The 24,419-nt window shown below is 39.0% G+C and overlaps 1 protein-coding gene across 17 annotated transcripts in view; it reads left to right on the plus strand.

The window, feature by feature from the left end:
* The first annotated feature begins 72 nt into the window (after positions 1-72).
* Positions 73-24,419, plus strand: part of scrib (scribble planar cell polarity protein) — a 93,550-nt gene continuing 69,203 nt past the window's right edge. For all 17 annotated transcript variants that reach the window (XM_065289346.1, XM_065289353.1, XM_065289357.1 and 14 more), the window contains exon 1: positions 73-1,312. In XM_065289346.1, coding sequence (XP_065145418.1) covers positions 1,154-1,312 — 159 coding nt within the window. In that variant the 5' untranslated portion in view covers positions 73-1,153. The remainder of the gene's footprint in view (positions 1,313-24,419) is intronic.

Here is a 24,419-nt window from a genome sequence, read left to right on the forward strand (position 1 = left end):
TCTCTCCCTTACCTCCTCCTCCAGACTCCTAGAGGTCGCCATCCGGAGGAGGCTGCTGTGTGCCGTTGCAATTGCGTGCGAGGCGCGCTCAGAGAGACTCACAACAGTGAGGCGGAGCTGGGAATGGATCAGCTACTGAAGCCTTACCTAACTCAATACCTCCGCACACTCGCCTACAATATCAGGACATTCCCTGGCAGATAAAGCGTCTTTGTTAAAACTAGCCATCTGTATGGTGAAGAGGAGGATCGAGAGGTTTGTGACGAATCGTTTCGGACTCCGTGTCAGGTCAGGTTGTAGCACAGCACAAAGCCGGCGGAGTGTCTTTGGAGCGGGCGGTGAGATCAGCCCAGCCCCCCACCTACATACAACACACACACCGAACCGGCCTGCTGATCTTAGCCTGTTGCTGCTGCTGTGTGTATGATCCCATCGCAACGTTAACTCTCTCGTGTCTCACGTATCTCTCAGACACACACGTCTGTAAGTAACTTGGAGTTGTTTTGTTGTTGTTTAAAGGTTAGCTTGTGTGTTTTGTATGGACTACCGCGCTGGCTAATCAGTTAGCTGTAGCACATCGTCGCGCGTGTGGAAGACTCACGGGTACGATGCTGTTTGATCGTAAGACCCATTTGTATTAACATTAGTCACGACCTGTTATACAAAAGGTCCTGAATAAATTACTTTCCGATTTTCAGATCTGCTCGTCTTTGTTAAAAGTAAACACACGGCTAAGTGAAGTCTGTGCGGCATAATCTCATTTAACTTAACGTTAGTTCAGTGAGGAAGTGTTTATGGTTCTCTCTAGTTGCAGAACTGTATGCCACACAGAAAATGTGTGTGTTATTGCGTATATTTGACTTACTTTTAATCAAACTGCCCGTCACTTGAGTCGTTATTGTTAAACTGTGAGCTTGCTGAGTAATTCGGCTTTGTGTATGAGAGAGATTTTGCACTCATTGACTGGAGTGACCATCTGGATGTCCCCTACCGTCATTGGAGTTATTGGACATTTGCTGGATAACAAATACGGACGCTTTTATTTGCCTGTTTCTGGCGGATAAAGTCCAGGGACTGCTTTACAAATTGGCCGCACCATCATTTGGCTGCTCGAGTGAGTCCCCGATGCGGAGGGGCTGAGTGTGCCGGGGACATGCTGAAGTGTATCCCGCTGTGGCGGTGTAACCGTCACGTTGAGTCCGTGGATAAGCGGCACTGCTCACTCGCTGCGGTGCCGGATGAGATCTACCGCTACAACCGCAGTCTGGAGGAGCTGCTTCTGGATGCTAACCAGCTTAGAGATCTGCCTAAGGTAAGCCACTGCCATTCCCCATCCAAGTCAAGTTTGGCGTTGTGCTCGGTTCTCTCTTTGTCAACACGCCCTATTTATTGTGTAGAGCTGTAGCGTAGTGGTTTTATTGTGAAGGGTTGACATGCATATCCGTGACAAGTTGAAGGTTTCGTGGTTGCCATTTCACAGGTATATAAAGTCAAATATTCAATTCACTAGCAATTGTTGTTTGTGAGTGCAGTGTTAAAAATATTTTAATGTGCCTACAGTAATACCAAAAGTCTGGAAAAGTCAGTGGAAGTGTTTTGGTTAAAAGACTTTGGATTTTGTACTAGGGTTGACAGGAATGAATAACGACAGTCTCTTTTACCTGTGTACATGATGAACAGGTTGTTTTGTGGATTTTTTTCTTATGCTATACATCTTCCATTGTGTGCCAGTGATGCTTTAATGCTTAGTTGTTTTAGTAAGATGTCTGTTGTTCATACTGTAAACTCCTGCTCAAAAGTGTAACGAATTCCTTTATAACAAAAGCTGCCGTTAACAATCAAAACTGACTTTATTATTGTTGATGGTACTATTATTATTCCTGGCTTTCTTGGAGGAAAGTCAAGCTTGCATCTGTTTTACTAACCCTTCTAAAAATGGTTTGTTTTGTCCTTTTTAATTTAGATTTCCTCTCTGGGAGTTTGTGTATGTGATCGAGATCTTGCTGACTTGGCTGCGAATCAACTCTAGTAGTGTCTATGCCCCGCACGGGGAGTTTTTTACCTTGGGCATTAATGTTTGTTTATAAGAGTCATGGGAGAGAGTTGGTGTGTTCCCAAAAGTGCAGAGATACCAAACAAGCAAACGTACCAGTTTAACATTTGATCAGCTCTAAGCTATTCACACCCCAACAATCATTTCAGGACTTTTGATATGTTATATAGCCTGTTTAGTGGATCAATATGAATGTTGGCATAGCTTCCATTGGCAGAAGACATGAGCTGTGCTAGCCAGTCATTGTTAGCACGGTCAGAGTAAACAACACTGGGCCCACTGACCGTGATGTAAAATAGCTGATCCAAGTGGACAGGTCAGACCCTGAGCTCACAGATCTGTGTATGTGTGTATTCTGTCTGCCGAAAGTTGGCATATGGCCTCCTTTTAGCCCTGTGGCAGAAAGAGAGAGAGAGAGTAAAGGCAGACACAAAGCTCAGGATGGTCAGCTCATGTTTGAAAAAAGAATCGCAGTCTGAAACATCAGATTGATGTGTTAACAAATGTCACATTAATAATGTTGCTGTCAAAACATTGCTCTGTTTAGGCACCTGACGTGGTAGCATTGGCCCAGCCAGTTGTGTGATTTCAAGCGGGACTATGTGTTTATCTGACCAGTGACAAATGGAACGAGTGTTCGGAAAACCTGTTTGTGAACTGTTGTTATTTTTACGTTTCCAAGGCTACGTTTACGTGGCACAATATGTTATGGTAGTCACACCCATATTTGTATCCTTAATATGGATGCATTTACATACAGTTCAGTTATTTACAGGAGTGACAACAGTATTTTGGAAACAAACTCACACCTAAAAATTTATGGGACTCACAACTGTATTTTTGGAGAAGCCATGTTGTGTGAATGGAACCGTACCTGACAACCAGTTGTCTGTGACATGACATCACTTGTCACACTGGTGTGGTCTCGTACACATCTGCAAACTTCCAGGAGTGACAACCCCATTTAAATGCGGGAGTGAATCCCTTAAATGTTGGTTACATGTCTGTACGAGATAACCATAGCAACATTCTGCCGTCTCACGTGCTTATAACCTTACAGCCTTAACCAAAATAATTTAACAACGTTATGTTTTGCAATAATCTCTGTCCTGGCGTTTTATATTATACGCTTTTGTGAGAAGTTTCTGTAAATGCGGTTGTCACTACCTGCATTTTGCGGGAGTTAATTCAGTTGTAGAATGCAGTTGTCAGTCCCGTAAATTACTAAACTGTGTGCGTACAGAACAAGATCAAGCATTAAAGGGTGAAGTGACAACCAAATTAATATGCATTCGGTACGGGACCTCTGTCACTTGTCTTGAGGTACAGAGTGCATGAAGGTGACATTAAACCGTGGTTCAGACTTGCTTCGTAATGTTATACACAGACATTCTTTTGACACAAGACATCAGCGTTATAATCGGATATTTTATAAGCGTTCATAGACACCACAGTGCAACACCAACTCTGGTGTAAACAGAGTCCACCCATCCAAGTGTGTTTAGTTATTTATACAACATTCGGATTGAATCGCGCTTTTGTTGTGATAAGTTGTAAGTCCATTGCGAAAAATAATTTCTGTTGACAAGACGCAATCTGGCACTGTAGTTGTGCGGTGACACATGAGTAAAGGTGCATTCACGTAATTACCTTAATTACAAGAATTACACATTTTAAAACCACCGCTGATCTTTTTTGTTGAACTCGTAATTACAGTTCATAGACAAGAAGTTTTCTGAGAGCTACGACTTGCATGTGAACACTGCAACATCACGTGAAAACAGTATGTTATTGTTATTGTTACCTGACGCGATTTATGTGTTCTGCAATGTTTAGCAGAAGCATTCAAATTTAATATAATGTTAAATATGTATTTTACTGCTTCCAATAATATTGTTTAACATGTTTTCATTTTACAGATGTTACCATTGCTATAAAAACCCATAATTCCCAGTCCGATTCAAGTGTTCTTGATTTGATATCTCAAAATAGGGGTAATTACAATATGCGTGAACGCGGCATAACTGGTTGACTTTGGCTCGTTCATACATACAGTATTCAAGCTGTGACTGCAATCTGCTACAGGACATTTCCATGCTCGCGCTTGGTTGTCACTCCCATAATTTTGCCATTTGAACGCAGCCCAAATGTAACCACAAGGAATTCTTCACAAAGGTTTACTTTTCAGTAGATCCAGTTTGCTCAGCAGTGTACCAACTGTATATGAGTAGCTCTACATGCTACACGTTTACTGTAACGCTTAGATAGTTTCAGCAGGCCTGCGCCGGTGCTCCTGAGAATGCCATATGGTGACTCTGTGTGTTTCTGCTTAGCCATGTGCTGTTAGATGGTCTTTAAGCTGCTTTAAGAGCTCTAGCTCCTTCAGACTCAATCTGGATGCTGGGTCTCATTTCAGTTAGTGAAGCGCACCACTCTTTCAGATGTTTTACAGTAGTTCAGCAGCACTGATATGAGCATATTCAGTTATTAGTTTGCTGTCATGATACAGGAATTAGGATTAGCACTGAACATTGACTCGTTCATCCATGTATGAAAATCCACTTTGAATTCACTCATCCTTATGCAGTAACAAATGTATTTGACTTCCTTTGTTCAGTTGAACGCAAACAGATTATTTTATATTAAAATACTGTCATGTTATCTTCTTATATGGGGGTCAACCTGGCAAAGCTTCAAAAAGCATATAAACATCCATCATTAAAGTAATCCAGTCAAAAGACATGCTTAGGATTAAAACAATTAATATTCATTGCTAATTTAGTGATGCATTGTTACATTGCGTATCCAACATACAGATCAGCTCTGTAAGTTTAAATGTGGCACCATGTCGATAACATTGAATTTCATTGGTTCTCATAACAAGTGATTCATGGATGTGCTATTTAAGCTTACCATAACTTACATGTAAGCAGATAACATGTTGACATTTTAATATAAAATGTATTATTGGTTTGTGTTTTACTGAAGAAGGGAAGTTGTATACATTTTGAATGGCATGATGAACTATTTCTTAAATGCTTCTTAGGCCATGATAGTGTTGGGCGATATGCCCCATTTTGAGATCGTCCTATCGTCAGCCTGTGAGATCGGCGATACACGATAGTATCGGGGGGCGGGGCAGTAGTTTACTCATTTATTTATTTGTTCATTTATGACAAGACTTGATTGGTGGAAAAAAGAACAAGAGCAACACCGTCATGAATGCATCTTTCTTAAAACTAATGCCATTAATCTGAGTGCGTCATTAAAGCCCAGACGCTCTTTGCGTGCCAGAGAGGGAGAACAGGACACGCGCTGGTTTTAACCCTCTGCGCGCTAACAACCTCTCTAGTGCAAGGAAATGTCAGAGATAGGGCTGCTCAATTATGGGAAAAATCATAATCCTGATTTTTAACACGATTACTTAATGACTGTAAAAACATGCACCTGCGCAGACACACGCAGCGCACATAAAAATAATTAAATGCATTTGTTTAGTGCTGTTGCAGAAGGTTACACGTGTCAAGCAGTGGTGCTCTCAGAGGTGCCTTTTTAAACACACTGGTCCAGCGGAACACAATCATATTTTAAACACGAGGGATGTATTGCTAAAACTCCTTGAAAAGCATATCATAAACAGGATTACTATCTGACTTCAAGTTCAGACAGAGCGCAGCTCTGTGCAGCGGGTTATATTTTAAACAAAAGGAATAGTTTGCCTCAGCTCGCATGAAACGCATTAAACCGCACAAATACATAAGGATTACTACTTCAGTTTATGTTTAGACTTCGGACAGATGCGAGAGCGCGTGCATGTGAGACAGAGGGAAGCGTAGCTGCTCATCCACGCGCTGGATTTAGGTGCTAGAACGAGTCCGAGACGCGCGCATTAAGTGCATCTGCGTGCAAGAAGGAACTCTCTCTCTACAAGCTCTCCGCGTAAAGTGAAGCACAAACCCTCATGCGAGGAAAAGCATGCAAAACTATGATGATGATGATAATAACAACCATTCGCCAACTATCGTCATGACTATCGCCATGAAAGCCTGCCATTGGCGATATGTCGGACGATCGTCGATACACGATACTATCGTCTATCGGCACAACACTAGGCCATGACCTTTTGCCATGGGGATGTGGGATAATGTCAGGTGTTTAACTATTTTGTGCTTCCTGTTTGCTGGTTAAAGCTATGCAGTAATTGCTGGTTATGTAAAGAATGTTGATTGCTGGTGTGGTACGATAAGCTGAGCAGATGGAGGTTATTTGTCCAGCGCAGATCACTGTGTCTCACACCTGAATTGCTTATGCTCACCTTTATACTAGGATATCTCTAGTTCAGAAATGTGCACTTATAGCAAGTAAAAAAAAAATAGAACGTTTGAAGGTTTAATGCTGGGCCTGAAGTAAGACTTTCCTATCCAACAGCCAAATTCATGTGCAAATGACTTTGGATGAAGTGTTTTCACATAATTAATCTTCAGCTAACATTTTAATATTAGCAGCTTGGTGTCTCACAAATTTCTCATTTTACGAGTTAGTTGGGAAATGTGTTGCTAAACAGTCTGTGAGCTATACGTTGCTGCTGATTATAAGCGTATAGGAAGAATCAGACTCAGGAATTCCCCATCACACCCTCTGTTGAGTCATTTTGCAATCTCTAATCCTCACTGTTTCTGTATTATGTCCTATTGGGTGATAGTTGAGCGCCTACTTTACATCGTCACATTATATTATACACTCCGGAGAGGTTGAGCGCTAACTGGATTAACCCAGAATACCCTCATCCAGAAAGAACAGACACGGCATGTGCTGTGTCAACACAGTTTTATGATCAACGTGTGTATCGCATGCATGCGAGGTACAACTCTTTGTTTGTGGTTCCTGGGGAAGCTCTTAGGAACACAGGGGCTTCACGTTTCCCTCATGGCCTTTTTTGTGGCGGAGGAAGGTGAAACGCTTCTTAGCTTTGACAGTTGTGGAAGATCTTGTGACAGGTTACATAGTCGGTTCTTTCAGCCGTTCTATTGTCTCCCACCCAACTGCACATATTAAATGTCCTGGCCTATTATCACTGCTGTGTCTGCATTGTCCTTCTTTATCATTCATAACTTGTAGGGTGGAAGTAAAGAAAAAGAAGGAAAACATTATGTTGCTACTGCAGTTTTGTAAGTAATACATGAGTTTTTAAGTATATGACTAAAATAAAAGTTGTATGTTTTTGTTCCCCTTTTACGGTCAAGGTTGTAACATCAAGTGCTAATTCTGCTTGTCTGGCCTTATCAGCACTCGTATTTTATTAGCACTATAACGGTGTACAATGCGGGTGCCAACAAAACCATTTACTTTTATGCATATGGTCAAAACTTTATCCAGAGAGACTTTGCATTGCAGTGCATTTCAGGTTTACATTTTCTCAGTATACAGAATAGTAACAAATACAAAGTAACAAAGGTATACAGTATAACATATTGTACGACTTGCATGGTAACTGTTAATTTTCCTGCTCAGGTATGTCAAGTTTCAAGGTGGTGTTTTAATTGAAGTTATTATCCTGATGCCTTTAAACAATGATTGTACTCTTCACAAAATGGCCTGTAGCAGGTACAAATGGGTGTGTATGTGGCAGATTTGTGCTGTATTGTCTGCTGCAGAACAGGTTTAAGTGTGTAGGACTCCTCCCTGCTCTGCTCTATATGTGTTATGCATCAAATGTTCATTCATAAACACCTGTCTAGCAGGAGTTTACCTCTATTACCTGTGAACTCCATTATTGTGTAGGTGTAAAATGATATACATTACATCATCAGAGTCAAGTGAATATGCAGTTTCACATCCTTGTTTTTCAAAATGTGAGACTGTGAGGGTTTTTTGTAGGGTTATTTTTAGCATGTTTTGGATGCTTGTCAAAATACAGTTCTGTTGATTAAGACATTGCTTTAATGATTTTCTTCTTGTTCAGTAATTACCAAGTCTGCATGATATTGGAAAGAAATGGTGATGGCGCAGTGGATAAGACACTCGCCTTTGGTGTGACACACCATTGGGTCCCTGAGCAAGACACTTAACCCCTGACCTCTGATTTTATATAGCAATTGTAAGTCACTTTGGATAAAAGCGACTTGAATAAATGAATAAATGTTAATGTATATGTGATAGCTTGCTACATTAGGCTGTATACGATCTGAAATATGGTATTCCAAAGTTTGTTCCTTTATACATATTTTTAACTGGAAATTATGTAATCAACATACGTTTTTGGAAAAGAAAGCATAACTCTCTCTGTCTCGGTAATCTCTCTGCTATCCATATCGACCTAAAACCTATACTGTACATAACGTTTTGAAGTATTAAAGTAATTTGGTTATTGCATACCATTGTGATATAAAGTACTGTGCAAAAGCCACCACCGCACAAAAAAAATGTACACAAAAAAACCTAAATGTCTTCTTCAGGAATCAGTCAGTATTTAGTAGGGGTGGCACGGTCCATGAAAAAAATCCGAACCGTTCGGTTCGCTTGTCTCGGTTCGGAGCGCGTGTGTACCGCACGGTTCAACGGTTCATGGCATGCGCAATGTAGTCTCATGCCCTGTATGTGACCTCAGATAGCGTGTTTCCCTTTCGAGCGAAAGAAGAGGTAGTACTGCAGGTTATGTTACGTGTAGAAATGGCAAGTGGGAGAGAAAAGGAAGTCTGCCCGCAGTTGGAGGATGCGCCAGCGTCGTATAAGTTTGGTGTGTGGAAACATATTTTTATTTCATGTTACTTATGATGACAGCGGAAATAAAACAGTAGATAGAACTGCAGTCTATGGGTTGAATGTAGGGATGTGCATTTATGTCATTTTTTCATTTCGATTAATCCATAGGTCTGAAGAAGGAGTACTCGATTAACTGGGGGCGGGGCAATCAAAGGGGCGGGGCGTACACGTCATGGTGAAAATGAAAATATTTTGATTAAAACACTCAAATAAAACTTAATTTTGAAGAAACTACGACAGAACAATGAACACATACTAGATTCCTAATTAATCAAATGTTTTTAACAGAAACCTCTAACAGGAAAAGCTGCGTGATGAAGTGAAACTAAAGGGTTAATAAACACAAACCGAAGCCCTTTCTATTTGACGCACTCTGCATAATATTAAAGCTTTATACAACATAAATGTACAACGTGCATCTATCTGCATAAAATGCAAGACTTCAACTAAGGTTTCAACTAAGTTATCTAAAAAAAAAAAAAAGTTTAACTCCCTTTGTGGATGTGCATCAAAAACAGCGCACTTTTAAACACGTCCAGTCAAAGTTCAAGCTTCATAACATTAAGCAGCTTTAAGTGTTTTGCTATCATGCGCGTTTAGCTGTGTCGTGTCGTCCTCTTACCTCAGTCAAGATGTAATGGTAATGCTCGTATGGCTCCCTGGTATCTCTTGACATTTGATGTTTAAATATGAGATGATAATCCATTGAACTTTTGACGGCGCTGTACATTTTGCACCTGACTGACTGTATTTCCGAAAATCACGACATCCTCTTAAACCATAGTGCCTTGTGAGTTGTGGCTGGCTTCACGGGATCGGCGGGCTGGCGGGCTGCCGTGCATTGCGCGGATCGGCGCGTTTCTGCGGTGCGGTCGCGCGGAATTATCTGTTTGTTTTTGAATCACGCATGGTAATGTTACTGATGTCATACGTCCTCTGCGTAGCTTGACACGACGTCAAACACGCATCTCCAGACCCAGTCTTTACTACCACATGCGCTTGTAATGCTAACCAGACATCCAAATGCTGCCATATCCACAATAAATAAATAAATAAATAAACCCACATGATCATCGTTTTCATGATCGATCATCGATGCCACGTTCGAGTACTCGAGCAATCGAGTACTCGTGCCCATCCCTAGTTGAATGTGCTCGAACAGCCACAGGAGATCGCCTTCTCTCCGACCATTTATCTAATCTGAGCTACTGAAAGTTTTACGTCTTTTCGTATTCAGCGCTATTTTTAGCCTTTCATTGATAAAATTAAAGCGGCTGATTTCCGTGTAGTTTCATTTTGCTAGCGTGTGAAAGTTGCGCGATCTTATTTCAGAAATTTCCCCTCAAAGTAATCAGGACAGAAGTAGTCAAAAGTGGACAAAAGAGACTTAAAGAGATTTAAATATTACAGGTGCAAACGTTATGTTTCTCTCTCGTCCACATAAACTCTCAGTATTAAAGCAGCCTCTCAGTGATAAATCTATGAGCTACACTGAAGTTGGCATTTTAATAAATGCAAGTTATCTTTGTGTGCTAAAAATGCACATAAAGTTTATGTAGATGGCAATACACATTCTCTTTTTTTGCCAAATAAATGAAAAGCATGTTGAAATCATCAATGTCTTCCCTCTTGCTCTATCAAAATCTCATCTGGCTTTCCTCAGAGATGGTCCCAATAATGTGCTTAAAGTCAAATTCAATTTGTGCATGATTACATGATATAACTTTTTTTTAATACTGTATCCTAAATTATGGATAATTAATACATTAATAAGATAATACATTTCTGGAGTGTTAAAAATTTAAAGAAAAAATAACAACAAGAACCGTACTGAACCATGAACCGTGACAATAGAACCGTGATACGAACCGAACCGAGGGTTTTGTGAACCGTGCCACCCCTAGTATTTAGTGTGACCTCTCTTGCCACAAAACACATATATATATATGATTACCATAACATTGCAAAAACAACACATCTAATTATGGCATGGTGGCCAAAGACTTTTGCACAGTACTGTACATACATAGTGTGATAATGACCATTTTCTGGTATTTTGCTATTTTTAATATATCTTGCAGCCCTAGAAATTACAAAAAAAAATTGTCAGTCATGGAAAACTGGTGAACAGGAGTGAGGATAAAATGTCACAAGCTGTTTATAAACTTATTGTTGCATGTATTGACCTTCTATAAAATTACATTTATTTCATTAAAATTCAGTGAAGGCTAACAACCAATTTTTGAGCTGTTTGAAATTGCTGTTTCATGTTTAACTAAAATCCTTCTTTAGTCAAAACAAAGAAGTTAATTATTTAATTCACTGTGTAATCGTGTGTAATGAAGCTGACTTAAACCGAACGAAACAGCCCAAGATTGTATTTTTCACAGATCTTCAGAACTGAATAGCTCATTTTGCTATTACTGTACCCCAACCCCCAACCCAGCATCCCTCTTTTGTGTCTTGCCCCCCTGGGCCAGATTAGGGCTTTCATTCATCTGTAAAAACATGTTTAACCCCTCATCCCCCTCCACTCTCTTCTGCACGAGCCATATCATTCCACTAAGCTCGCCCCTCAGGGTTCTCTTGAGTGAAGTGGCTGTGTGCAGCTGTCCCGCTCTGAGCGTACAGTCTGCTCTCACTGCTTAGATGTGATCTCTAGTGGAAGGAGTCACATAAATTGTTGCATACCTTCTGTCTACTGGTACGGGGGTAATTCTGTGTGTGTGTGCTGTACAGTCTTCCATTAAATGGTTTGCTGGTGTTTTCTTAAATCAACAAAAATTGTCTTTATATAATGTATAATGAATAATTTAGCATTTTTCTTTTGGTAAAATAAAGAAATGCTTGCCAAAGCAAAATATAATCTGTATCTCTGTGCCTTTTACAAGGTTGGCCTGTTGAATGTTAAATTAATCTAATACATGTTTAATGACAAATGAGCTGATGATGCAACAATAAATAAATTATGCATGGTAAATAAGTGTTTTTCAAGTTTTTATTTTATTTTTTACAACAAAGTTCTAATAAGTGAGTAACTGAAAAAAATCTCTATATTGTTTTTTGTCACAATCTCGATTTGCCAGTACTGCAAGGTAGCATAATCGCAAATTCTACACTAATTTGCTTAATTGTCTTGTCATTAAAATCTTTAAGCTCTTTACTTACCTCATACCATATGCAATCAAGCTTATCTCCTGCTTGTTTATACACACGAGTACAACGAGTCAAAATCATTGACTGGGGTATTTGACAGTGAGACACAAATACAGTACTTGGTCACTAGGGCCGCACAATATATCGAAAATATCTAAATATTGCAGATGTGCAAATGGCAATAATATGCATATAATAGTAGTTTGCAGTAATTGAATAATTGTAATACTTTGAAAGATTATGTATCAGAGTTTGAGCATACAGACTGGCTCATGAATGATCACGTGTGTGTGTGTGTGTGCTCTGACGTGATAGATTCAGAGAGAAGGAGAAACATGTGTTTGTTTTATAATTTTCAACTTTTAACGTAATTTAATAAGTTCAAATTGATTTTACAAACGTTTAGCGTATGGCTGGGCGATTTGGCAAAAAAAAAAAAAAAAAACCATTTTTCAGAACATTTGACCATTTCACGATTCAATTTTCGATTTTTTTTTTTCAGCTTAAAATATAACTACAACAATATCCAAGTAAAGTATAGTTATCAACATGGTATAAAAATAAAATGAATTCACTTTTTTAAAATATCTATGCAGAAATTAGGCATTGTTTACAAATATAATGGTAGCCTAAATGTGAAAATGAGACCTGAAACCTATGTTTTTTTTATAATGTTTTTGTATTTGATTGTAGTTTTAAGCAGTCATAATCTCACATCACCTGTTAAAGGAAACAGTTCAACTAGTATTTCTCTTTTAACCATTAATAACGTTCTCCTTAAATTTGTTTAAACTTTGATTAGATTTTTCATTAATAATTTGTCAATAATTTGGATAATGTATGCTATGACTGACTTCTTTTTAATCATTCTTTAAAATAAATCCATTCAAATAAGTCATTATTCGTTTACGAATCATACGTTTCTGGTCACATTGTTCACCTTGCCAACGAGGACATCGAAAATGTTGCATTTCATTCAGACGAGCACTATCTGTGCAGACACAGCGCATCATCTGCACTAAAATAGTGGGAGTCAGTGCAGACATGTTTCATATGCAGCTATAATTCAGCAAGTACAACTGCCGTGTGAGGTTTTGGGCATGAATTCAGTCATCTCAGTGTTTCCGCTATATACATTCAACCGTGGCGGCCCGCCACTCCTAAAACATCCCCGCCACGCCTGCGGTTGTGGATAGAAGGGATACAGCAAACGAAATCTCGTTGGATGAGCACTGTTTTATCCTAATCCTTTAACCAAACCCAACTCTAAACACAAAATTTCACACGATTGTAGGATGTATTTGTATCTAATTTAGCACAGAACCGCTGTTTTCATCCTAATAATCCTACCTCCAAATCTAATCATTAACTTTTCGGCATTTGCTGTATCCCTTCTAGACAAAACCCACAGCTGCAGCTAGCAAAAAAGCTACCGAAATGTCCGCTCTGCGAGACTGGCTGTCTAGAAATAAATTCCTTTCTGGATTTGCGTTGTTCACTCATTTATAAATAAATCCCCTAAAATATCATAATTTCCTCCATGGGTTTAGTTTCATGCACAAATAGATTTAAAATCAACAGAGGATTATTAAGCTACGTTTCTGTTTTGAGAAATAATAATAAAATAAATAAGCCTATACGAAATATGTTGCACTTAAATAATTATTAATTGACAAAACGAATAAAAAAGTATTTGAGTTTCTGTTCTTTTTTGTGACGCGCTCTAAAACCAAACCAGCAGAAAGCACGTCATGTTTTTAATGATTATAAATAAGCACAAGGTTTTCTCCTTATTGTGAGTTTACACAAATAAAAATACATAATTTGAAGTTTCGAATGTTGTTTTACTTTTATCTTTATGACTATAAATTTAGGGTAATTTAAGCAGAAAGGTCATCACGCATATGATGTTCACCGGCGCATATCTACACCAACACAGCGCATTGCTGCGAGAAAAGACATTATTAAACTTTTGATTTAACATATTACGAGTTTTTTTGACATTCATTTGGAATCACTGTACTCATATTATCAACTTATCTGGCCATTAGTTATTTATGAAGGCGCAGCGCGCTGCTGACCGCTCAGCTGTCAGTCAATCGTCTGTGCTTTAGATCGACACTCACAAAGTTTCACATTAAATAAGATATTTGTCCAAAAACAAAAGGCCAAATACTAAATACTACTTATATGCGACTGCAAGACATTAATAGTCGAATCTGTTTGTAAGGAAACTTACATTATTCCCGTGGAAGAGAAGAATGTTGGTAATAGAAACTTGAGGCAGACGGTGAGACTGTTTTATCTGTTTTCAGACGAAACAGCAGGGTCGGGGTACCCGCGGGTGAACTGCATAATATTTGATCTAACGGGTGTAATAGGCTATTCGGGTGTCATTTGTGTTGTAGATGCAGGTCGGGACTCAATAGACAAGAGTAAAATGCGGGTCTAACATCCAAGACCAAAATTCGACTCGTTTTTAAATGTCCCGTGCTTATTTGTCTTTAAGATCTGTCTGAAGACCGGTAAAGGTTTATATTTAACTGCGCGATTTGCGGTGTGACCGGCTCGGGGTCACAGTTTATGTCAAATGGTACGGGTGTGAAATAAAATTGCTGCTGATGTCGGATAACTGGTCGGTTGTTCTGTCATTCACAGCGGTGCGGATTATCAAACAGGACTGCATGACTTTGTAACAGCTCTGTACGCTAAACACGAGGACGAACTTGCAATGCACACTACATTAAAACTACAATGAAATATCCGAACTACGTACGTAGCTGTGTAACGTTTTTTTAAGAAAATACAGTTTAGATCAAACATAGAAAAGCAATATGCTATAAATATAAGGAAAAGTAAATGACAGCGTGAAAAATTATAAAAAAATACATGTTAGTTTACTGTAGCCTATATTCTACATTAAATTTTTTTTTACATTTATAATCATCATGGGCGCCCCCTGCCGCCACAGCTGAAAAAATCCTAGAGGAAACACTGCATCTGTACATCTATATGCAGGAAGATGAGTGATATCAGGAAATGGCATAACTAAAAGGGATAACGGTGCTCTCTATTACTTCTCCCACAGCGTACACAGAACAAAATTGCATAAAATAATATAGCTTAAGACCAAATAAGCTGAATGGTTTCTGACTCTATAATTCACTTAAGACATAAACAAATGTTTTTATTATAAAAAGAATATTGTGCGATCATTTTGTATGTATGTGCCTTGTCAAGAACAGAAAGATTTTATGTTGGCTTACTTTCTTGAAGTATGCGCATATGCACTACTGAGGGCACTTAAATGCGCGCACACACACACACAGGCGAATTCCAAACTGCGCTTCAGGAAGAAGCAGCGCAACTCTCTCTATAGTTTACACATGAGGAGTTCTGACCTTTAAAAGGATGATCTGACTGGAGCTGGACCGGACACATTTAACCGCATGTGCGTGTGCGTACAGAAATCTACTCACTTAACGCAGAATGTTTATATCATGTTGCAGGTTCATTCTGGACATCTAAGAAGTACACGAAAACTTACTCTGACATCCACTGACTGAGCTATTTACTACTCCATCTATAACAGTCACTAAAACATCAGTAGACTATAAAGCTTTTAGGATTTATGGGCAGTTAAGTATGCTTTGTATACACAATTTTCCCGGGTCTTTATGGACTCGTTTTAAACATGTTTTATACATTTTGAAAACTGCTTAAAGTAAAAAAGAGACTGTGGCAAAGTTGACAGGAGCATGCATGACAGAAGAAAAAGTGCACAACAAAGCATTCTAACAAAAAGCTTTTGGTAATAAACGTTTTATTTCTCGTTTAATATAAGTGTGTTTCATTCAACACACCGAAAATAAGTTTTTTGCTATTTTAGGCCAAAAAATTTTGGTTGCCAAACATTCGGCAAATTAAACAGTAAATCAGAATGAATCACCCAGCCCTATTAGCAAACATGCTAAAACAAATTGTGTTTTTTTGTGTGTGTGTGCAAATCACATTCACATTCTACACAGTCTAAGACAGGGATGTCCAATATGTTGATCGCGATCGCCCAGTCAATCGCAAGGGCAATACCAGTAGATCGCACATAAGTTAACTGCTGCTCCACGTGCGAAATTGGGATTATGGTCTTAAAATACTTGCCTGTTTCACAATTACTCTGAGTTGCTGCGCCTTTCTTCTCGAATGTGCTTTTATAAATCGTATGCCAGGCTGCTGCAGCTCAGTCGTCTAACTTCCGCAATTCACCAGGATGCGCATTCTTGCCTTCAACCAGGAGCTGATCCACGCGCACGGTGTGTGCGCGAGAAAGCAAACGAGAGAGAGGGCGAGGCAGCGTAGCGCTAATCTATATGCTTCTAATACTGTTGTCATTTTCTAGTTTGTTTCACTAAACCACATCTCCGCTATTTTAAGGAATACTCGACATGTACTCAATGATTTTTTTTAACTCCTCAAAAAGAACAGAGTAACAGCCCTAAATTCAATGTAGAGGTATAGTCCTAACAATCATTTTAAGTGTTATAAAAAAATAAAAATAATTTTTAGCAGGTAGATCTTCGGCTCTATCATTTTAAAAGTAGATCGCCACACAAAAACGTCTGGACACCCCTGGTCTAAGAGGCAACCATAATTTATTTAGGTGCCATTTAACAAGGGCCATTCTGTGAAGCTTGACCAGTGTGCAGGTCATTGAAAACTTTAAAGTCAAATGATCAGTCAGTGTTCGATCACCAATGAGATTAAACAATATGAAAGAGCATAACACATCAATTTCCTGTCTGGGTCCACTGAAAGGCCTTTGCAATTTTGCTTATCGCTGCAGTCCTTTATTAAAGCACCCTAACATCAGGTTACCAAACAAACAGCATGTGACAAAAATGCATAACTGTGTACAGGCTTCTTAGTGTGGCCACATACTTTAAACTCTTCAGTTGAGATATCATATTTTGTTCTTTTTCCTCAAAATACATAACTTATCTAACAAAGATAAACGTAGGAGTCTGAGATGCTGCCTATCCACGTAACAGCAGTGTGCTCTCCACGTGGGCTTGCCTTGTATCCTGTGGCCATGGAAACGTGAGTCAGTGGGGATTTGCTATACAGTTCTCTGTGTTGCATGAATACCAATAAGAACAATGAGTACCAATAAGAACAAGCAAATGGCAGGAAGAAAACACCACTAGCACATGGTTAGCATAAGCACATTGCTTTCAAATAAAAACATTTTACCAGCTACAAGAAGGACCCTTCTTCATTAAAGCCTCAGTGCAATACAAGTCTACTCTGTACAGTTTCAGACAATCCATTAGATACTTTACTGCGTATTAAAAGTATACGGTGCTTGCTATACAGACACATCTACATTTGTTGAGATGATCGGCAAAACCATCTGTGCAGAAGCCCGTGTGTTTACCCTGTCCCACACCTACTGATGAATGCCATGCATACACAATGTGCTTCACACATAGACAGATTTACACAGTAGGTGGTGAGACAGATAGGGGAAGAGATGCTAGGAGGGGCATATTTTAAGTAATTATCAATCATAAGGATCTCAACTGTTACAAGGGCGACCGAAGTGAAAAGGAAAATAAAGAATTATGTATACGAAGTAAATACGAATACAGTAAAATACTCATGTGTCATAATACTGATCATTCACAATATTACATGCATTTGGCAGAAGCTTTTATAAAAAGTGACCTACATTCGCATGAAAGCTAAATATCAGATTTGTGCTTTTCATCTATGAAATACACCTTTGGCTTAGGGCTGTCAAATTTTGATTCGAATTTCGAATATTCGTAGAATGTAAAAAAATATGCATATTCGAACGTAAAACTTTGCATTCGAATTTAACCTGTGTCAGGAAGCTCACGCAACGTGATAATGCATAACTGACGCGGATTGTTATACAGAGCGTTAGCGGCTCAGCCAACTATGCGGAGCAAGCCAGCGTTATTCATTTGAAAAATAGCAAGAAAAGACAGTGGGGATTACGAGTCGGACAGAATACATATTAAAAGGGCTGTGTGATGCTGCTTTGGTTTTTGGAGCATCAACTGGAATTCAACCGCAAAGTGAAACTAACTGAGATGAATTATTGTCGTCTGCTTCTAAATGCAGTTTTAAAGTTTAAAATAACTGATCAACACGAAAGTGCCATAATACAGCTGCTTGTTTAGCAACATTAAAACCATATGTGCATCTACAGAGTCCACACCGCATATGAGAGAGTTGCAATGTAACGCCGCGGTGGCTTTATTTTTATAACTGACTGGAAACTTGACTTTCACCTGGACATTTGATATGCAAGTTTTTCATCAACATTATCTGCGTGAAATATAAACATGATGATCATCTGCCAACTCGACTGTTTCAGCACGTCCTCTATGTTAATTACGTAGAGTTTTACGCTTTATTAACGGCTTCGCTCTGCGCGTAAGTTAAACATTTCTGTTCTGTACTTTTTACTCGCATATATTTCTACATATTTTCAACCAAGGAACACACAAAATATAATATAAGTTGTTGTGAATAGCGTTTAAGCTTGACAAAATTTAAATGACTAATGATCTTTCCCCACTTATTTTCGCTTAAATAAAGATTAATTCGTTTTTATACTTTATTAGAAACACGTACTCATCTACTTATATAAAAAGCCCTATATTAATATGCATTGTCTATGTATGGCATTCGTTTTGTACATTTACAGGTGCACAACTATACTGGTTAATTTTGATTTCATTAGTAGTGTTTATAACATTCGTTTTAACAAAAAATATACTGTGCATGATTATATTATTGGGGCTTTGTGCTGCGCCCTCTTGTGGGCTTTTAGGAGTATTTTCTCCAAGATAAAGTAGGTCTTTATAATTCGAATATAATTCGAATTTTATTATTTTTCAAGGACGAATTTCGAATGTACTTGTTCAGCCATTTTGACAGCCCTACTTTGGCTAGGGCTAGGATGATTAATCGTGCGATTCTGCTTGCTATGCAGCTCAATGAATAATGGTGAAATGCCGCTCGCTACATCCAAAAGCCAGATGGCGCTCTCGTGCAGAAACTCAATATGTGCCACAGAAGACGTACCGCTCACACGCAGCTTGTTCAGGAAATGCCCCTAGGGATGCACAATACCACTTTTTCCATTTCCGCACCGATACCAGAATTGAGTTTCCGCCAAAACCGTTTACTTTCATAATACTTTGTCCTTTTAATCGCTTGTCAGTTACAACCATAGGTAACGAACAGTATCGGAATTGGATCGGCCCTGTTAGTCTGATATCCGATCCAGCAAAAAGGCCGTATCGGCCCCGATACCGATCCAGAATACCGGATCGATGCATCCCTACCAGACATTTCAGTTCGGGCGGCCCACCTAAGCTGGGAAACCCTACCGCCTTAACTAGGTCGTCAAATAAAAGAAATTGCTGCACAAAAGGCAGTCAAGTGCATCTCAGAGAATAAAGACATGGTCCGTCATGTCTGGAGGATAGCCAGTTGATAAAACACGTGTCCGTGAGAACTGTAAGTGGACTTATGTTTTGGGTTTATTTAAACCTGTTATTTGTATTAGTCTATAGTTCTGGCAAATTTAAAGTTAGCTGGTGATTTTGTTGTTTGAGCAACCTGCTAGCCAGGTTTCACGTGCCTGTTGATTAGATATAATTGTTGAGCGCTTTAGCTCATGTTATTTATGTGCATTATTTAAATGCTACAGTAGTAACAATCCTTTAAGATAATGTAATTATGGTGGGAAATAATCAGTTTTTACCATTTTTGCACTATCTATAATCATTCGCCAGACGTTCTACAACATCGGCTTTAGTTTGTGTTTATTAGCCCTTCAGTTTCACTTCATCACGCAGCTATTCCCGATAGACGTAAAAACATTTAATTCATTAATAATCTAGTATGGGTTCATTTTCTGTCATAGTTTCTTCAAAATGAAGTTTTATTTGAGTGTTTTAAACAAAAAAATATTTAAATTTTCATTATGATGTGTACGCCCCGCCCCTTTGATTGCCACCCCCCTCGGCCCCGCCCATATTTTCATGATAATAAAGAATATTTATAATGATTATATTTGACGAGTGTCGCTTTTTCAAATGCATGTTATAAAATGACTGAAAGCCGTGATTTTAGATTGATAAGACTTCCTACTGATCAAAGAGCCACAATACATGTAAGAGCTGTGCAAACATCGCCTTTGCAATTCAGAGTTGATTTCAGACAGGTATTATTAGTATGAATCAACCCAGCCCTACCCTGGGCACATAAAAACCAAAGTCATCCATAAACAAAATCTTGAGCTGTTATATTATATTATAACTGTATTATAAACTGTATAAACATACAGTTTTCAATGTTTCATCTATAGGCCACTGTGATAAATGAAGTATTAACAAGAGCGGTTACAGCAGGTTGTATAATTAAGTCCAGGACAGAAGACCAGAAAAGGATCAGTAAAGCATTAGGCCTAAAAGCTGTAAATGATTATAGGGGGTGTTTCCTGGTTAGAGGTGAACACAGGGAAGTGGAACTGTGAGACCTGAGGTAAACATGGACACCAGACTGCAGCAAATGATGATGACTGGGGCCGCCCATGTTTACCTACAAAGACAGGTGACTGGCTCATGTTTCTTGCACAAATGCGTGTCATTAAAGAGACATGAGCGCAGATGCGCACGCAGGTCTAAAATGGTTTGCTTGTGTCCTGAGAGGACACTTACAAATTCAAACCTTATAACTCCTTGAAGAACAATAGGGTCCTCACACCTCGGTGCTCAAACCACAACAATTCTAATTCAACATTAAAAATGTAGATCAGCATTACAGAGACAAAGAGAGGAGAAAGACTTTAACAGGGTAAGGGGCTCCCAGTGTTAATCCTCCTCCGGAATGAATCTCTTGGAAAGGGGTGGGGACAGGATGGGTGAGCCAGCTGCTCCTTGGCTCAGACAAAAGGAAGCAGGGAAACACATTTCAGTCCGGTTTAAGTAGAGGCTTCTCAGTATACAGCCGGTCCAAATCAAAACCATAATCTCAGGAGACAAGGCTCAGTAGCCGGAGAGTGAGAAGAAGACAACAGTAGAAAGCTTTCTTTGTTTCTGAAGGAGCTGGCAACCACTGAGGTTTCGGTGGCAGTGTGTAAAACATCATCCAATTCCTGCTCTTGAATAGCAGCTCAACCTGTATTTCTTCTCTTAGTTTATTTCATTTTAAATATGGTCACTAGTGCACCTGCTATTCATCCAATGTTATACAATGCATTTCTTCTTTAAAGGGGGCATATGTTCTTAGATCAAACTTTTTTAAGCAATCCTGAAATATTTATGTACTATGAAAAATTAAGCAAAACAGGCTTAGCAGAGTAATCACAGTGTGATCTTAAAGCCCTGTGCAGTCTGAACCATAGCCCTGCTGAAAAAGAGGAGAGAGATGGGGGTACTAGAAAGCTTACTGCAGCGCACACACACAATGGCATCTGTGATTTATGGAGAATGCTGCTGGCCCGTTGTGTCAGCCGAAGGGAGGAAGCCCTCACTTGCAAACATATCATGTCCTGGGACTCACAAGAGAGAAGTAGTAAATCAAAACAGCAGTCAGACTGAACAAGCTGTGACCGAGAAAGTGAGGTATCTAAAAAAAAATGTTAATAGTGAAACTACTGACCTGACCAGTACTGACTCAGTGCATGTACGTCACACAATGTAAATTTTACGGTTCCCAGGTAAATCCTGCTTAACAGACCACTGGGAAAGCTCTTTAATCATGGGTTTGGTCCTAAAAGACAAACACTGTAGCAGATTTTATCTTAGCATTCATGACAACTAGGGCTGCATGATACTGAAGAAAATGCGGTATGCAATAACATGCTAAATTGGGCGATAAACAATACGATAATGCTAAACAAGTGCTGAGAGATTTTCCAAGATTGATTAATTCAAATGTACTTTTTGATGCAATTTAATTTAAATCAGAAAATCGAGATTTTGAATGGAAGTTCGTTACAGTCAAAGTAACACAGCAGGGGTAAACTGCATTGAAAGTGAAACAGCAGCTAGTTGTCCCAGGAAAGTATTCAGAACTCTGAAACCAATAGGCTTTATGCCCAGCTGCACTACTTCCTTATCTTCAGCCAGCTCCTTGTTTTCTGTCTGCCATTATTGGACAAACTGATTAATCCAGGTGTGTCTGATTATTGTTGTGTGACTACTGAGGTCAGGCACACCTGGATTAATCAGTTTGTTTGTGACTACTGGAGGTCAGGCACATAGATATGTATAAAGGCTAGATGTCTTACGGCCGAGTCCCTAAAGGCATCACCTGGCGGCCATCTTACCACAGGGCGCTCGTTCACTCGTAGCATTGAGTTTAATGGTGCAGGTACTTTTAAATGACCATAACTTGCTCAATTTTCTTCCGATTTTCAAACGGTTTGGTTTTTTACAAACGTTATTAACGTGGCTATAATTCTGGATGCTTTAACATGTTTCATGAATGTTTTATTTATATTTAGTATAGGTATGCAGTGTCATAGGTTAGGGCTGGGACAATGCGTTGACGTAATGGACGACGTCGACGCAAAAAATACGTCGACACAAAATATGCGCGTCGATTCGTCAGACCCAAAAAGGCGGCGCCGTAGAGTAGTAGCATCGCGAGTGGCTCCAGTCCACACCGGCTTCACAGCAAGTGTGAGCAGTGCGTAAGCGGCGCATGTTTTTTCAGCGCCCATGTTAACAAGCATGCACCCTGCCGCATGAGCAGCGCAAGCTCGCGGCTCTGTAGCAACAGTGCTGCAATCGTTTTTGCATGGTTCTGCTGCGCTGCTCAAGCTCAATTAAAGTGAAAGTGCTTTGTTTATGGGTTAAATGCTCGTGGATTGACGCGAAAGAGCGTCATTTTACCATAAAATCATGAATGTGATGCCAAGTGTGTTTTAAACTGTCATGACTGAGCAATTTAACAAAAAGCAATGAAATATGTAAAAACACACTGTTGCCAGAAGACTGCGCTTTCATTCCCTCTATGTCCAGCAATAAATGAGTCCTCATCTATCTTAATAAACTTAAGAGAGAGAGATTTAATAATGTATGTGCTTCTTAAGTCTAAGTGTGTTTATATTCATCATTACATACAGCACGAAAACAATGTGGATTAAACAAATCAAGTTATAAAAATTACACAGACCATCAAAAGGCACATTGAAGAGGTTTTGCTCATAAATGCATGCAAAATAAAGTAATTTGAACTTGAGATTTTTATACTGTTACTAAACTGCACAGTATGCGCTGCAAACGCTTTATTAAATGCTACCTCTGACTAAGAATGCATTATTTTGCACTTGTATAATCTTTTTTTATTTTGAAATTTCAAGAGCAATCAACATATATTGAAATTTTTACATTCAGATATTTAAATCAACATGTATAAATTGCTATTAGTTAATTAATGGGGAGATAATCGAGAATCGAATCGAAGTCGAATCGGACTGATAAAATGAATCGTTAGATTAATCGATGCATCGAAAAAAGAATCGCTAGATTAATCGTTTAAAAAATAATCGTTTATCCCAGCCCTATCATAGGTACATCTTTGACGTTTATAACAAACCAAACCGTTTTAAAATCGGTAAAAAATTAAGCAAGTTATGGTCATTTAAAAGTACCTGCATCATTAAAACGCAATACTACGAGTGAGCGAGCGCCCTGTGGTAAGATGGCCGCCAAAATGCGGACGTTCCACTCAATTGGCCAGCAGCGCGGACGAGACATCTAGCCTTTATACATATCTATGGTCAGGCACACCTGGATTAATCAGTTTGTCCAATAATGGCAGACAGGAAACAAGGAGCTGGGTGAAGTTCAGGAAGTAGTGCAGCTGGGCATAAAGCCTATTAAAGAGACAGTAACCTCAATTAACCTCCTTAAGTCTATGTCATTAATGTTAATCGAACAACCCAAGACAAGGAGAAAATCACTTCTGTGGCTCTAAAAAAATTATAATATTTAATTTGTACAATAAAGAGAGTGTTATTATTCATTTAATTCAATTTCTGTACCTAATGCTAATTCTAGATCTTCCTTAATGTGCAGCTTTGTTCTTTTTTATAAATGTTTGTAATTTTCCACCCTTTTGTTTTTTTGCTGATCCGAAAAACGATCCGTGCCTCAAAAACCGTAACATGATCCGAACCGTGAGTTTTGTGATCCGTCACAGCCCTACACACCAAGAAAGGTGAACACATTACCTGTAAACAAGTATTTCATTGCATTCCTACTGACCTTTTCACACAAAAATGAAAGTTTGTCTAATGGCAGTCAGAACATGTTTTTATTTTTTCCTTTTTCATTCCTTAGTACACTGACAAACACTCAAAAACTAATGAAGTAAAGCTATGGTTTTTTTTCCCGCTTCT

The sequence above is a fragment of the Paramisgurnus dabryanus genome, chromosome 2 (assembly GCF_030506205.2).
Source record: "Paramisgurnus dabryanus chromosome 2, PD_genome_1.1, whole genome shotgun sequence".
Taxonomy (NCBI): domain Eukaryota; kingdom Metazoa; phylum Chordata; class Actinopteri; order Cypriniformes; family Cobitidae; genus Paramisgurnus; species Paramisgurnus dabryanus.